The following is a 15312-nucleotide window of genomic DNA, read 5'->3' on the forward strand; positions in this document are numbered from 1 at the left end:
TTGCTGAAAAAAAATTGTGATATAGTGTTGTAGCTGAAAATATGAAGTAGGATTGCAGTAGGCCAAACAACCATCAGATTAGCACATTCAACGGATCTTCCGTTACAACGGAAGCAATGTGCTTCTGTGCCTCACAACCGACAAGCAAAATGTCTGTTGCTAACGGAATGTAGACGGAATGCACATGCGTCCATGCTTAAGCCCAAAACGACATTATTTCAAGACCCGTCATCAACGCTCAAATGCGGAAGAACCAAACAACGTCTTTTTACCTAGTTCGTCTTCTTTCTCACGAAATAGGATAAGAACAACAATGAAATTTGATTTTCAAAACTTCATCATTGTTGAACCAAATTGGCTAAAACAAAAGTCAAACGACCACCATAGCCTAGTGATCATTTCCCTTACTATCACGGGGCAAATCAGTTCCTAAAAGGATAAGAATCAGTCGAGCAAGACAAAAATCATTAATGACTTTTATCCCACATTCAATCCGGAAAGACCAAAACGATGGCACATGATCAAGTCTCATATCATCAATCAAGTTATTTAAAAGATTTGTCATTTAAATTTTCAAGATTTTAAGTTTTTTAAATCTTGTACAGAGATTCAAAGCTCGGTTATGAGATAACTTAAAGTTTCAATAAAAGTATAAGATTGTTTTACAACTCATTGTAAGCTTTCATTCATATCATAGTTCATTAGCGAGTGTTCTTCAATATGGCTCAATTTTCTTATTTCTTGATTTGAAATTGTTTATGAGATTATTTACAAACTATTTATTGAAATAGAATCAAACCAATCAACCTAAACAAGAAAAGGCTAAATTTGAATTTAGAAATTCTAAAATCAGTTTTTTTTTTTTTTCCTTAAACTCAAGAATAGTCACCTCAAAAGCATCCTAACACATTTTGAATGATGTTAAGAGTATTTTTAATCAATCACAATCAATTTAAAGAATGTTCGCATAAAATCAAAAATTTTAAACAAAACATTAAATTTCAAATTGATTTAATGTTACCGCAAAATAAAATTTTATTATTAAGATATTAGGAAGCTTCTTGAAAAAGCTTGTTTTAACAATTAAAGACCTAAAACAAGAAACAACATTTTCGGCCAACAAATTTTAGTGTGAAATTCAAGCTTTGATCAATTGAATGTCGGTTTTATATGATTTTATGACCATCCACGACCGAGTTTTCGCTTACGATTCAGAAATTTGACATGAATTAGTTTTCGACCGAAAAAACCAACTAGGCCCTACCTATGATCGAAGAATTTATTTTGATCTAGTTTTCGATTGAGAAAACCAACTAAACACCCTCCCGGATGAAAAAAATCTAGCGCGATTGAGGATTCCCCTCTACGTTGACTAGGCACCCGCACCCGTTGACTCTAGATCAAATCACGTCCAAACTCGCATGTCCGACTAGATTCCCGACCTCCCGAGTCCCGACCTGAACAGCTGGCCAAGTGCCGGTTTGTTCAGCATTTGGATTTTAATTTTTTTACATTTAAAGCCCTGAACTATTTTTTTAAAAACTCGAAATAAAAATAAAAACGATCTTAAAATATTTTTAGAATATTTCTAAAAGGGTCAGTTTGAAGTTATTATTAATTTCTACAATCTCTATAATTTATATTTTTTAAAATTTCCAACATCAATAGTATATATCAATGTTTATTTAATTTTTTTAATTTAAATATATATGTCTAAAATTATGAAAAATAATTGGATAAATAAGAAGGTAAGGATCAAATTTTCTAAAAAAAATATTAAAATTTTATGAAGTATATACATTTTTTAACGAGTAAGAGATGACGCGAAATCTTTTTATTGAGTATCACTAAACAACGAACCTAATAAAAAATATTTGATAAAATACGTTGGGTACAAATACAATATTTTTGAATTTTCATCTAATAAATAATTTATTAAAATTATTACTTCATAAGTAATAAATTCTAAATATTTAATTTAAATTAAACAATAATTAATCATTTTTAATTATCTTAAACAAAATAAAATAAATCCTAAAAACGAAAATATATGACCCGACGGGTCACACACATCTCATGCTTCGGTAGCTTACAATTATATATATATATATAATATATACTAATTTAATTATTACTTAAAATGACTTAAATTAAATTAAAGTGATTGGGAGATCATTCTAACTTCTAACCTTGAAATAAACTCAAATGAAACAAATTAATGTAAAAGTATATTAAATTGAGAGAAATTATTAGAATAATGTGATACAATTTGGGCTGAAAAAATAATAAAATTTATTTCTATTTTTTTTTATATTTGTTTTCGTCGTCATTCTCTCTTATTCTCTCACACTCATTTTAAATTTATTGACCCATGCACCATCTTAATATAATTTATTACATGATTTGGGTTTTTTAAAATAAAAGAAGAGTTAAAAGGGTTTTTTCAAATTAGATTTTTTTTTAGGTAGTTTGAACTTTTAACTTTCTTGATTCCTATTCAAACAAGAAGTTGTTAAGAAGTTATTTGCATCTCAAAGTATTTTGAGTTTAAGCAGAAGGTTGATGATAGATGTGTCATGTTAGCTCTCTTTTATTTTAGAAAAAAAATTAAAATAAAATACATTGTAAAATTAAAATCTTATTCTAATATAAAAAAAAATATATTATTTTAATTAAATAAATAAGTAATTATGTAAGCATGATGTTTAGGGGTGATTAAAAGAAAAAAAAAATATATAATAATTTTATATTATTCTTAGAAAAAATAAAAGGTTTTGGTTAAATATTATGTGAACATATATTGATAACATTGTTAGTGTATTATTAGTCTAGAGTCGTGGTTGACTTACTCTTGTCATATTTATTCAAAAAACTACTATTTATTTATTTATTATTTTAAGAACAAAAATCATTTTAGTGATTCATTAAATTACAAAAGATCACAGTACTGTAATGAGTTGTGAAAATCTATAAATTAATTTTGTAGATGTAATATTATCTTGATTAATTTATTAGAAAACTACAATTGGTTTACATGTTCAACGGAATTGTTTAAGGTTTATCCCATTCATTGGGAAGAGTTGTCGAGAACATCACTATAGTTAAACAATTTTTTAAATAAAATTTAAAAAATTATTCTTAATTTTATAAGTATAGACAGCAATTTAAAACTAGAAAATATATATGGTTTTATATAGAAAGAACTAAGAAGCATATATGAATGAAGAAGTTGTATTTATTGATTTCCTTGATATAACTTAGAAACAACTTCTTTGTTTTTTCAGTCCTATTCACATTTGTTCACAAGGCCGGCAATTTGTTTATCTTCATTAAAACAAAAAAAAATTCCACTCAACGACCAGCTGTATGTCTCGTGAGTTGACTCTCTCTCTCTCTCTCTCTAATCTCTATACAAAATCATTACGCACACTACTACTACAAAGAGAGGGTCCGGGAGCATTCTTTAGATTCAAAGAATCAATTAACCAACCATGGCTGAAGAAAACAATAACGATGAACTTGTCGATCTCTATGCTACTAAGGATGGGACGGTAGATTACAAAGGAGATCCCGCGGATAAACACAAAACTGGAACATGGAAAGCCTGTCCCTACATCCTAGGTATTAATTATTACAATATAACAGAGCTTTCTTTCTTTATCATGTTCTTGGATTTGAAACTTTACCTCCTGCTGCTGCTGCTGCTGCAGGAACCGAATGCAGCGAAAGATTGGCATACTATGGAATGAGTTCAAACCTAGTTCTTTATTTCAAGCATCAGCTGAATCAAACAAGCGCCACGGCAGCCAAGAGTCAATCCAATTGGTCTGGAACATGCTATACCACGCCTCTCCTCGGAGCTTTTCTCGCCGATGCCTATTTCGGAAGATACTGGACAATCGCCATCTTCTCCATCATCTATGTTATTGTATGTATGGATTCATAAATAAATCAATTTACTACATCTATGTAGTAGTAAATAAATGCAGTTGTTTTATTATAGGGAATGACGCTATTGACCTTGTCGGCGGCGGTGCCAGGGTTGAAACCGACCTGCTACGGGAAAGACAACTGTCACGCCACGGCCTCACAGAGCGCTGTCTGTTTCGTCGCGCTTTACATGATCGCTCTTGGAACCGGAGGGATAAAGCCATGCGTTTCGTCGTACGGCGCCGATCAATTTGATGACGCCGACGAGGGGGAGAAGATGCATAAGAGCTCCTTCTTCAACTGGTTTTACTTCTCCATAAATGTTGGCGCCCTAATTGCTGCATCCGTCCTGGTTTACGTGCAGGAAAACGTCGGGTGGGGATGGGGATTTGGAATCCCGGCTGTGGCCATGGCTGTTGCCGTAATAAGCTTCTTTTCAGGGACTCGTCTGTACAGGAATCAGAAGCCTGGCGGTAGTCCGATCACTCGTATATGTCAAGTGCTCGTAGCCTGTGTGAGAAAATACCGAGTTCAGATTCCTCAAGATAAGTCTCTTTTATACGAAACAACCGATGCTGAATCTGTTATTAAGGGAAGTCGAAAGCTTGATCACACTTCTGACTTCAGATTCTTAGACAAAGCGGCGGTGGAGATTCCATCAGATTCGAATCAAGATCCATGGAGGATTTGCACCGTGACCCAAGTAGAGGAACTGAAAGCAATCGTCCGATTACTTCCAGTTTGGGCGACTGGAATCATATTCGCAGCAGTTTACAACCAAATGAGCAATTTCTTCGTCCTTCAAGGCGAATTAATGGACACTCGTCTTGGAAACACAAACTTCCACATTCCGGCAGCATCACTATCCATATTCGACACCATCAGTGTCATAATCTGGGTTCCAATCTACGACCAGATGATCGTCCCACTCACCAGAAGATTCACTGGTCACAACAGCGGTTTAACCCAACTACAGAGAATGGGGGTTGGCCTCTTCATATCAATCTTCTCCATGGTCTGTTCCGCGATCTTGGAGTTGGTGAGGTTGAATATGGTGAGAAGGCATAATTACTATACATCGGATGAAATCCCATTGACAATATTTTGGCAAATCCCGCAATATTTCCTGATCGGTTGTGCGGAAGTTTTCACTTTCATTGGACAATTAGAGTTCTTCTACCAGCAAGCCCCTGACGCCATGAGAAGCCTTTGCTCTGCTTTATCTCTAACTACAATTGCACTTGGGAATTACCTTAGTTCCTTTTTGATCACCATTGTTATCCATATCACTGCCAGAGATGGGAAACCGGGATGGCTGCCTGATAATTTGAACTATGGCCGTCTTGATTATTTCTTCTGGTTATTGGCTGTTTTGAGTGGGTTGAATTTGGTGGCTTTTCTCTTTGTTGCAAAATGGTACACTTACAAAAGGCCGGTTGGGACTCTCAAAGGATGATGATGAATTGATGAGAAAGCATTCAAGTCTTTATTATTAGTGCTGTCAATTATGATTGTTTTAAGCTGTATAATGTTGTATCCTCCTCAATCAGCTTATAATAGTGTAGATCCATATAGTTATATATGTGTGAAAATTGTAAAACATAAACATGAATGCCAAAATTGTTCATCTACCCATAAAGTATTGATGTATCTTTTCAAAGTGTTATTCACTCTAACTAGATTTCATAAATCAAATAAACGGGATAATATGAATAAAATAAGAATGATAAATTATATATTGAGACGGCAAGTTAAATTATTTACCTTTTAGCTTGACACGTAGTTTAAAAAAAATCAAACAAACAAGCTTAAGTGGGTGGATTTGAATAAAATATAGATTATGTCTCTCTCTCTATATATATATTGTTTTTTTTGAAGAAAATCAAAGTAAAGTTTCTCTGCGCGAGTGAAGGAATCGGCCATGTCATTTTGAAGACTTCTCCTGTTCATTTTGAAGAGGATTCATGTGAGTCGTTCTCCGATGTTTCCGGCTTACTTTTTTGATGTTTTGTATGAAATGCATAGCAAATCCTATGTTATCACGTGCATTTTCTTCTCTTTACGTACTTCGAATCATCATGCATATGAATCATTTCAGAAACCCTAGTTTTTCATTAATTCTGTGTTTGTTGTCATCTTCATCTTGATCTTCCTATATTTCCGGCGCACAAAACGCTCAGGAGGGAGAGACAGATAATTTAAATTTTGGGTCATTGTTTGTTTGCCCAAGTTAGTTTAAGTTTTTTGTTCTTTACCCTACCCTTCATCTCTATCCTATATTCCGGAATTCCTAGTTGAATAAACAGGAGTAACTGCCATCATGGTTTGTTTGTTTCCTGAATTGGACAAAACACCGTTAAGGTTGTAACGGACAAGCTGTACTATATTCTTCTTTGTCTTCTTCTTCCAGGGATCAATGTTTTTTTATTCTTTTAACTAACCCTCTTTCAATTTCAATACTCTGTCTACTAATAAAAGTAAATTTGTATAGCGCAAATTGAGAGGATTAGAGGAAGGAAGAAGAATTCCCACCTTGTTACACTAAGGATATCGAAAGATGCAGAGAAGAAAGAAGAGCAGTCCTATTGATCTCCTCCATAAAGAAGAAGAATCAATTTCACCTTCCTGGTTTGAGTTCATCAGTCCTGACAAAGCTGCCATTCCTGTTGGTCCCCCTTTTCAAGCACAGATCCCAAATTACACCGGTCCACCATCATCTGATCATACTTCACATTCATATGCTGATCAATTAAAATGGTTAGGCACCAAGGATTGGCCAATCAACACGGGCCAAAACCAACCAGAGACGGAAGAGGAAGAAGAAGAAGAAGTCGGCGTAATGATTGGAAAAGGGAGGGACGACAATTGTACTTGTACTGTCCCCGGTTCAATTGAATGTGTGAAATGCCACATCTTAGAGAAAAGGAAGCAACTTTTGTCTGATCTTGGCCCTGCTTTTGGGAATTGGAGTTTTGATACAATGGGGGATGGTATTTTAAAGTCATGGAATATGATGGAGCAAAACAAGTTTGTGAATCTAGTGAAAATGAATCCGGCCTCTTTTGTGAAACAGAGTCATGAAATCTTACCTTCAAAGAAGAGAGAAGAGATCATTGGTTACTACTTCAATGTATATGTTCCTAGGCGACTAAGTAAGCAGACAAGATTGGGATGTAAAAACATTGATTCTGATGATGATGAATTTACTGTCCCCAATTCCAACTCTGAAAAGCTTGCAAATAGGTTGAAGTCTAATAAAGATGCCAAGACCAAGTACTTGACTGGAAGACGATGAGAGCTGATCGAGTATCGCATATATGCATGTGGCTTACTACAATAATAGAATATATACATATAGTTACTGAGTGACAAGCCAAATTGTTGGTCATTTTGCACTTTTATGTCACAATATGCTAAATCTTTCTTTGGATGAATATTGAATGGAACTACATCCATTCCAGGGATTAAGAATTTCTTGTTTTTTTGTTGGGCGAAATGTTAACTCTTGGAATTGCTTGTATTTGTATGGATTTGTTTGTTTTTGTTTTACCGTTAAAAAATAATCAGAAAAATTCCAGATTGTTAGTAGATGCACATGAAAGAAAACAAGGCACATTTGGGTAATCATCCTAAAAAATCAGAGGTGAATTTATGTTAGAGTCATCCAACAACCAACACCATTCTGCAAGAATTTCAACATCGAAACATATAGTTTATTGTTCACAAATCTACTGTTAACTTTCCCAAATCCCAAACTTATTCATTTGGATAATAGTAAATGGGATTTTTTTTTTTCTAATTTAAAAAATTAGACATAGAAAAGATCTTTGTGAAATTTCTTACTCATTATTCATTAAGTAATTTAAAAATGTAAATATAATAATCTCATCAAGAGCAATTTGTTTTTTTATATATATTTGTGATGGGTTTTATTTCTACATGTGAGGAGCAGAGCAAACAAACAATGCCAACACACTTGTGGAAGTCATAAAAACCTTACAGGTCCAAAAGTAAAGACATTTAAGAGTGCAGTGAATGTCACCAGAATTCGACTGAACTGATCCGAAACAAACAAAAGTACCAAACCATTCCAGGGAAACGAAAATATTCATACTACAAGAAGACAACGGAACAACATTCATCTTGATTAAGACATCTTCAAATCAAACACTGTTTACTGTTGCTGCTGTGACGATGATGATCCTGATGCCCCAGAATGCTGATGCTGGTGCTCCTGGGGTGGCGGTGCCGCCTGCTGCTGTTGTGACGATGATGATCCTGATGCCCCAGAATGCTGATGCTGGTGCTGCTGGGGTGGCGGTGCCACCTGGTGATGAGGGGGCAAGGTGGATGGGTAAGGTGGCGGAGGCGGCCGAGGATACTGCTGATAATGTTGAGGCGGTGGGGGTTGCATAAATCCATACTGAGGATAAAAGTGCTGCTGCTGCTGGTTAAACTGACCACCTTGAGGATAGTTGGGAGGAAGAGGAGGATAAGCAGCAGCATAGTGTCGAGGCATCTCAGAACCAGTCCTATTCTCAACAGGACCACCCTCCTGAGTTGAAACCAGCGCACCCATTCTTTGAGGATCCATTGATGGATAATAAGAACGTTCCTGCTGAGCCTGAGGCGGTGGTGGGCCTGGTGGCGGTGGGATATTGAAATAATGAATTGGCTGTGGTTGTTGTTCATCTGCCCCGGGTGGATTTTGGTTGTTCTGCTGCTGGGATATGACAGCCCTAGGAAGCATACCACTATGAGCCACCTGCGATTTGGATCCATCAGATGATTCTTCTGCACCTTCTGCCTTTGGTGCTTGTGGTCTGCCCCACAATAGCTTTAGCCGCAAACCCTTTATCACCAATTTGTTAGACAGTTCTTCAGCTGCTTTCTCTGCACCATCTCTACTTGTGTATGTTACAAATGCGCAAGCCCTTTGCATAACTATCCTTATAGATTCTATTTCTCCATGTGCATAGAAATTATCCCTCAGGTCCTGTTCAGAGACTCTGGCATCAATTCCTCCCACATACAGGGTTTTAATACTCTCATCGTCTGGAGCTTCCAGCGACGGCATTTCACCAGCTTTGCCAAGTAATTTCAGTGCCACTGGGTCATTCACTCTTCAAAAACAAACACAAAAAATTGAATAAGAAAATGTTTTCCCAAATACAATATGATAAGTTTTTGGATCTGAAAAAAATATACACACCCATAGTAGCGATCTTTAATATTTTGTTGAGACAATTCTCCAGTTTCAGGCATCTCGTGCCTATAAGGACACTCCGCCCCTCTTGTGCATTCACCCCTTACATAAAAACTGCATACATGAGCCCTGTTCCTTTTGTAGTAGGGGGTTGTTCTCTGAAGTTTCAGAATTGTATCATTTGGTTGCACCTTCCCATACGAAGATTCATAATCTATACCAGCTCTTGCCTGCATAGATAAATATTACAATGTTATTAACTTACCTACCATGACAATCTATCTTGTAAAGGAGGAGCAGCAGCTGAGAATTACCATTTTCTCAAAAAAAAAAATAGACATAAAACATTATCAAGAAGAAAAGAATTATGTCACACTATTGTTTTCCAAGTGCATTGTTATATATGTGTCAGCCCAAACTTCAAACAATTTATTCAAAACCCATTTGAAAACACTTTTTTTCTGTGAGATATTTCATATGGATCCGTATTCATGTCTAGAAACATAGAGTGTTTCCAATTGAGGTCTATATTTAGGCGGCTGTATAAATATTTAACATCTATACCCAATATAAAGATGACTGTTTGAATATCTTCATGCTTCCTGCTTTACTCATAATACTGAAATATTCGTAAATCAACTAAGCCTACAGGAACATCAGCACTAACAACTTTCCATTTGCTTGGGTAGGTAGGATCAGAGTGGGCTGAAAGTGCTTAGCTGTGATTCGTTTAGATCCTTCACAATTATAATCAGCACTGTCACTCTGGAGGATTAACACAATTAAGGTTGGGATAATTACATTAAGCATGTTATTTGATTAGTAGATAGACAATTTTTTATAAGAAAATTTCTACTTTCAGAATTACAAGAAAGAGGTATGTATTCTCATCCCAAATTCTCAGATTTTTCATCTCTTTCACCCTTATATGTCATCCCTATACTTAGGTATTCATTAGAGGATTTCTTAGACTACAACAGGAAAAAGTAGTAATCCAGTACTTGGCTTAGTGGTTAAAGACCAAAATCTAAGGTAGGGACTTGCCCAACAAAAGCAAATAAAAGTACTACTAAACTATGATGACAAACAAAAGCTGACAGCATGTAGAAGAGTTTGATGCTTTTCCCCACTTGTGTGGGTGTTCATTCTTAAATTGCACCAACTCTTCTTTTCTCAAATCACCCTTTTCAAATGGTCCACTCATGAGTCTATTGCTTTTTGTATTATTTACATAATAACACTCCTCGTTAGGTATTATACAGTTAAACCAAACTGTGGTTCAATTTCACCTAGGAGAAGAAAAATGATGATAGGAACACAATAACTTCAATGAAACAAACATAAGTTACTAGACATGCCACATGTGCATCACATAATCCATCATATGTATCGACTAATAAAGCAAAACATATATTCTATATTCCTTTGTTTTTCTGTAAATAAACATACCCTGCGGTCATGCTCTTCGGCAAAGTACTCCCTGTTCACATCACTTTTCGGAATGGAATCATTTGAATTGATACTCAGAGCAGTGTCCCTAACTTGAACGGGCAATCCATATTCAAGATCTAGAAGACACACTTGACAGACATTTTTCAGCTTGCTACAAGTCTGGCAAATCTCAGATTTCTTATATCTTGCATCACGCCCTGGCCTCCATCTAAAAACAGTAAAGGGCCTCGTACAAATCTTGCATTCCTTATCATAATCTGCCTTTGTCTGCAAGGTTTAGAAAAACAACAAATAAGAAAAATTGAATTGTGAACTTCCTACTGATGAATAATGCTATAACACAAAATGATCAATAAGCTGATAGGATTCAGCTGTCAATAGACAACATTATCAATGTAATTACAATAAATTATCAATATATACCGTAGACAAATATGCAATGACGAGATGAAAATTTCATTGTATGTGGGTGATAAAGCAAGAAATAAGTAGGAAAATCATGATACTCAGATTTTCTATCCTCTTCAACTGAGAGTACCTAGTCTTCCTTTTAACTTCACCAGCACAAACCAAAAAACTTAATTATCTTCAAGTTACCCAGCGTCTCTATATTTCTTAATGAACATAAACAATATTTGAAAGCTGCAACACCAGCTTATTATAATCTGCTCTTCTTATGTTTCATACAATCATACCCATCCAGTTTTTTGCGTGTGAACTACTACAGATTAAGTCATGTGTTGTCCCTAAACCCCACAAAGAAAATGGTTCCAAAATCTCCAAAGCCCACAAATTTTCCACAGTTCCAGAGATTCAATTCATGATTTCCTCAAAAAGAACGCAGAAACAACAAATAGAAAAGATAGAATGTGCCGAGATTTCTCATAGAAAAAGCACGAAGTCGAAACAAACAATTCGTTATGATCTACAAATATTGACACCTCAAATCCACAGGAAAACAAAAATGTATGGTAAGTTAGCGAACTATTACCATTCGAACATACGGATTGTCACCTAGACAGGACTCGCATATGATGGGGAAGTCCGATCGCTCCCATCCGTCTGCTTCGACATCCCTCAACAACCTATGCGCCATCGATCCGACGTTGTTAGTTCTACCAGGTATCCAAATAACAATTTCTCTCTGGTGCTACTGTGTCGGGAAGAGAATAGAGAGACAGCGAGAAATGAGGAGGATACGGAATGGTTCGACCGGCCGCGAAATCGGAAAATCCTTAAATCGTCCAAACCCTAGCTTAGCTTAAGAATCCTGCCCATGGAAGGAGATAAGTGTTTTCCTATAAGGGCTTGTTTGGGTTAACTTAAAATGAACGAAGCATATAGGAAATGAAGAGTCATCTTCTTAAAAATAAAAAAAAAATCACAATAAAATAAAAAAATTTATATATATATATTAATATATATTACAAATTCACAATAAAATAAAATAAAATATATATATAATATATATATATGTATATATATTACAGAATAAATATGTGACTGAGTTTATTTTTTTTTTTCATGAATTCATTTTAAAATAACAAGTATCTAAGCAGCATGAAATATTGTTTCCATAACTTGTTTTTTAATTAAAAACCCATCTTGGCATTAATTACTTATTCAAAAGTAGAGGTCGGCAGTGGGCCGTGTCGGCCGGCAGTGTGAGTTTTAACTGGACACGGGAGTAACATTATATGGGTCTTGCTGGTTTTGATTTTTTAGGCTTGACGGCCCACTAATAGCCCATGACACGGTCCGGCCTGTTAATAGGTTATTTTCAAATGAATAATCTCTATTAAAAGTCTATATTGTCACAATTATTTCTCTAATAGCTAAATAATCATTAAATTCTTATTGATTAAGGTTTTATTTGTGTTATATTATCTGAAACACCAACAAGAGCAAATGCAGTTATATTTTCTTTGTTCATAATTTTTACATATCGTATTCTAATAGAATAATGCTTCACCAATAATTTCTTCTACAAAAATTGTTTTACTAAAAAAAACACTTTGTTTTTCAATACTTTGTATTACTAAATCATGAAATTTCTGTATTTGTTTCGCTCTACTCAAATAATGAAGAATTTTCAAATATTTGCTTACAAAAATAATATATTATATTTTTTATTATATCGAATTTGACATTAAAAAGTTGATAATTATCATCCGTAAATGAATTAAAAAATAATTTACATAGACACAAATGTTTATAACACTACAAATATCAATAAAATAACGGATAAAAAATACAGTTTTTAAAATTATATAAATCTAGTAAGAGAATAAATTTTAATTTAAAATTTAACCATTTATATAATTAATTTTAATTTAGAGATGTATTCTATTTTAGCTCTAAAAATGATAAGAATTTTGAGAAAATGAATTTTAATTTTTAAGATTAAGTAGCCTATTAATGTGTTAGTGTTAGGGGGTAAAAAATTTTAAATTATGAATTGATTATATATTCTTAGTGGTAGGCCAAATTGACTTTTTTTTTATTATTATATAATAATTGTATAATTTGTATTTGTGGACAACTTGGACGGTAGTTTTATTATTATACAATAGATTACATAACTTATAGATTCCGTACAAAAGGAAAAACCATTACTCTTTATATATAAATCTTTTCTTTATAGTCTCGTTTTAATAAGATCGGCTACCGACTTCCCAAGCTATACCGGCCACCGACTTCCCGGGCTATACTCAGTCTGTACACATAAATCATTCACAATTCACATCATCCATTGTTATATATAATAAACTAAACAAGGGTTACGGATTAGACAGGAGTTCGGGTGGGTTGAAATCAAAACAAATAAAAAAATTAAAGTTAAAATTTGACATTATACCCTAATTTTTTTAAAAAAATTCAATAGAATTTAATATTTTGTTTATTTAATTATTAAAAAAATGATAAAACTTACCATTATTTACCCGTTTTAACCTAAATTTTATCGTTTTTACTTTAGCCCACTCTAAAAAATTTTAAGCCCACCCCAATACCGAATCCTGAGTCCGTCCCTGCCCGGGCTAACGTGGCTTCGCCCTTGCCGCCGATAAAGTTTATTAATACATAAAAAAATAAATTAAAAAAAGGTGTGATAAACCATGCATAGAACGGGGCTTTAAAGTAAGTTGTTCAACATATGAAATTAACAAAAGGGTGAGAAAAAGTAAAACATTATTGATCATCAATATAAGAGTTAATTAAAACAAAGTCTCAGTCTCTCAGATCAACATGCATGGATCGATTACCTTTAGTCATTAATCCTTACCAATTGGTTATTTTAGTATAGTAAGTTTTACAATATCATGATAGTGTTCTTTGGAGTTTATGTCGACATAGTTTAAATTAAACATGTGCATTGAAATGATAGGTTAGACATTTGTAGGTTCATGTAGCCTTGTAGGATAGATATTTGAATGGAGAGGAAGAGGATGTACATGCATTGCCAAAACTTGCCGATCTGGTATAGCTTTTGGTATTTAGTAATTGTCTTGTCTTCAAGCAGCTGCATAGATAGATTACTATTGTATTAATCGAGTCTCAATCACAATTATAAGTTCAATATTGAGATTCGTAATTAAAAATAAATAAATGTCCCATTCCCATCTCTGTAAACTATGCTAATAGTATTAATTATGTTCAATTCCTAATTGATTAAACATCAAATTAGGAATAGATTTAGAGTTTGTTTTCTTTTTAATGTAATAAAAATGTACATCCCATATATAATTAATTAGGCTAAAATTATTGTGAAGCCAGTTGAGAGGCGCGGGGTATCTCCACATGTGGGTCAGGAAGGAAGGTGAAAACAAGCAGAAGATACATAAAAGATTATAACCCCTACTACTAGTACTGTTGTAAGTGGCTGGTAGTGAGACCATGCATGGCTAGTTGTCTTATAAATCTAATCCTATAATTAATTAACCATATATGTATGGCTGGGGACAATGCATGCATGCAGCTCGCTCATAAAACTACAAAACATGACATATATATATATATATGATCCATTATTAGCTACATAGCGTTAAAAATGAAAACAAAATATCGTGAATCACTACCCATGATAGAAAATAAAGGAAACCCTAGCAAGCTAACTGTACAGGTAGCTGCATGTAAGGGATTTGAAGAAAATAAAGGTGGGGAAATTAAATAAATATTTTATTTATATTAAATTATATTAAAAAATTAGGGAATTAGGTAGTCATTTTACATATATCTTATCTCTAACCTAAGCCCGACATATATATGTACGGACTATGTCCTGAAAATAAAATATAAATTATAATTATCTACTAAGATTTTATGTATATAAATCTTTTAAAAAATTATAATTCCATTATTCTTAAGTTTATTAAAAAAAATATATATACATTAAGTTCAATTCCCTATTATGATTCTATAGCAAATTATCAAAGCAAGCAAAAACCCATTGACTAATACCCTTTGTCTAGTTAGTTCCAATGAATAATAGCTAGTGATTACAATTAATAATTCACAAAGTTACATATAATATCTCTAATTCTTCTTCTGCACTACCTAATTGATATATTATATTTATTCAAATATATTCATATAAATTAATATGTTTTTCTAAGGATTTTTTTGTTTACTTTATAGAGTTATTTTTATAAATTTTTTGAAAAAAAAAATTATTTATAAAAGTTACTTAAAATGTAATCATATATAATTCAATGAAGACAATAGTT

General features: G+C 33.6%; 3 protein-coding genes across 3 annotated transcripts; 2 read left to right on the forward strand and 1 right to left on the reverse strand.

Moving 5' to 3' along the window:
• The first annotated feature begins 3433 nt into the window (after nt 1-3433).
• On the forward strand, nt 3434-5512 carry LOC124914061 (protein NRT1/ PTR FAMILY 8.2-like). Its single transcript, XM_047454535.1, has 3 exons — nt 3434-3621; nt 3711-3928; nt 4004-5512. The coding sequence occupies exons 1-3, from the start codon at nt 3492-3494 to the stop codon at nt 5384-5386; spliced, it is 1731 nt and encodes a 576-aa protein (XP_047310491.1). The 5' UTR covers nt 3434-3491; the 3' UTR covers nt 5387-5512.
• Nucleotides 5513-5795: 283 nt separating this feature from the next.
• LOC124916741 (AT-rich interactive domain-containing protein 1-like) lies at nt 5796-7467 on the forward strand. Its single transcript, XM_047457500.1, has 2 exons — nt 5796-5896; nt 6422-7467. Exon 2 carries the CDS (start codon nt 6488-6490, stop codon nt 7223-7225), a length of 738 nt encoding a protein of 245 aa, XP_047313456.1. The 5' UTR covers nt 5796-5896; nt 6422-6487; the 3' UTR covers nt 7226-7467.
• A 442-nt stretch (nt 7468-7909) lies between these two features.
• On the reverse strand, nt 7910-11900 carry LOC124914706 (zinc finger CCCH domain-containing protein 40-like). The gene is made up of 4 exons (XM_047455306.1): nt 11580-11900; nt 10586-10855; nt 9143-9366; nt 7910-9053 (listed from the first exon to the last, which is right to left on the reverse strand). Exons 1-4 carry the CDS (start codon nt 11682-11684, stop codon nt 8105-8107), a joined length of 1548 nt encoding a protein of 515 aa, XP_047311262.1. The 5' UTR covers nt 11685-11900; the 3' UTR covers nt 7910-8104.
• Nucleotides 11901-15312: the final 3412 nt, after the last annotated feature.

This window comes from Impatiens glandulifera, chromosome 9 (genome assembly GCF_907164915.1).
Source record: "Impatiens glandulifera chromosome 9, dImpGla2.1, whole genome shotgun sequence".
NCBI lineage: Eukaryota > Viridiplantae > Streptophyta > Magnoliopsida > Ericales > Balsaminaceae > Impatiens > Impatiens glandulifera.

What these genes read in the sequence shown, in the direction of transcription:
- LOC124914061 (XM_047454535.1), top strand. Translation starts at nt 3,492, where the DNA reads ATGGCTGAAGAAAACAATAACGATGAACTTGTCGATCTCTATGCTACT. An exon ending in AGCCTGTCCCTACATCCTAG is followed by an intron (nt 3,622 to 3,710) that starts GTATTAATTATT and finishes CTGCTGCTGCAG; the next exon opens with GAACCGAATGCAGCGAAAGA. An exon ending in TCTCCATCATCTATGTTATT is followed by an intron (nt 3,929 to 4,003) that starts GTATGTATGGAT and finishes GTTTTATTATAG; the next exon opens with GGAATGACGCTATTGACCTT.
- LOC124916741 (XM_047457500.1), top strand. Translation starts at nt 6,488, where the DNA reads ATGCAGAGAAGAAAGAAGAGCAGTCCTATTGATCTCCTCCATAAAGAA.
- LOC124914706 (XM_047455306.1), bottom strand. Translation starts at nt 11,684, where the DNA reads ATGGCGCATAGGTTGTTGAGGGATGTCGAAGCAGACGGATGGGAGCGA. An exon ending in ACAATCCGTATGTTCGAATG is followed by an intron (nt 10,856 to 11,579) that starts GTAATAGTTCGC and finishes TAAACCTTGCAG; the next exon opens with ACAAAGGCAGATTATGATAA. An exon ending in ATTAAAGATCGCTACTATGG is followed by an intron (nt 9,054 to 9,142) that starts GTGTGTATATTT and finishes TTGTTTTTGAAG; the next exon opens with AGTGAATGACCCAGTGGCAC.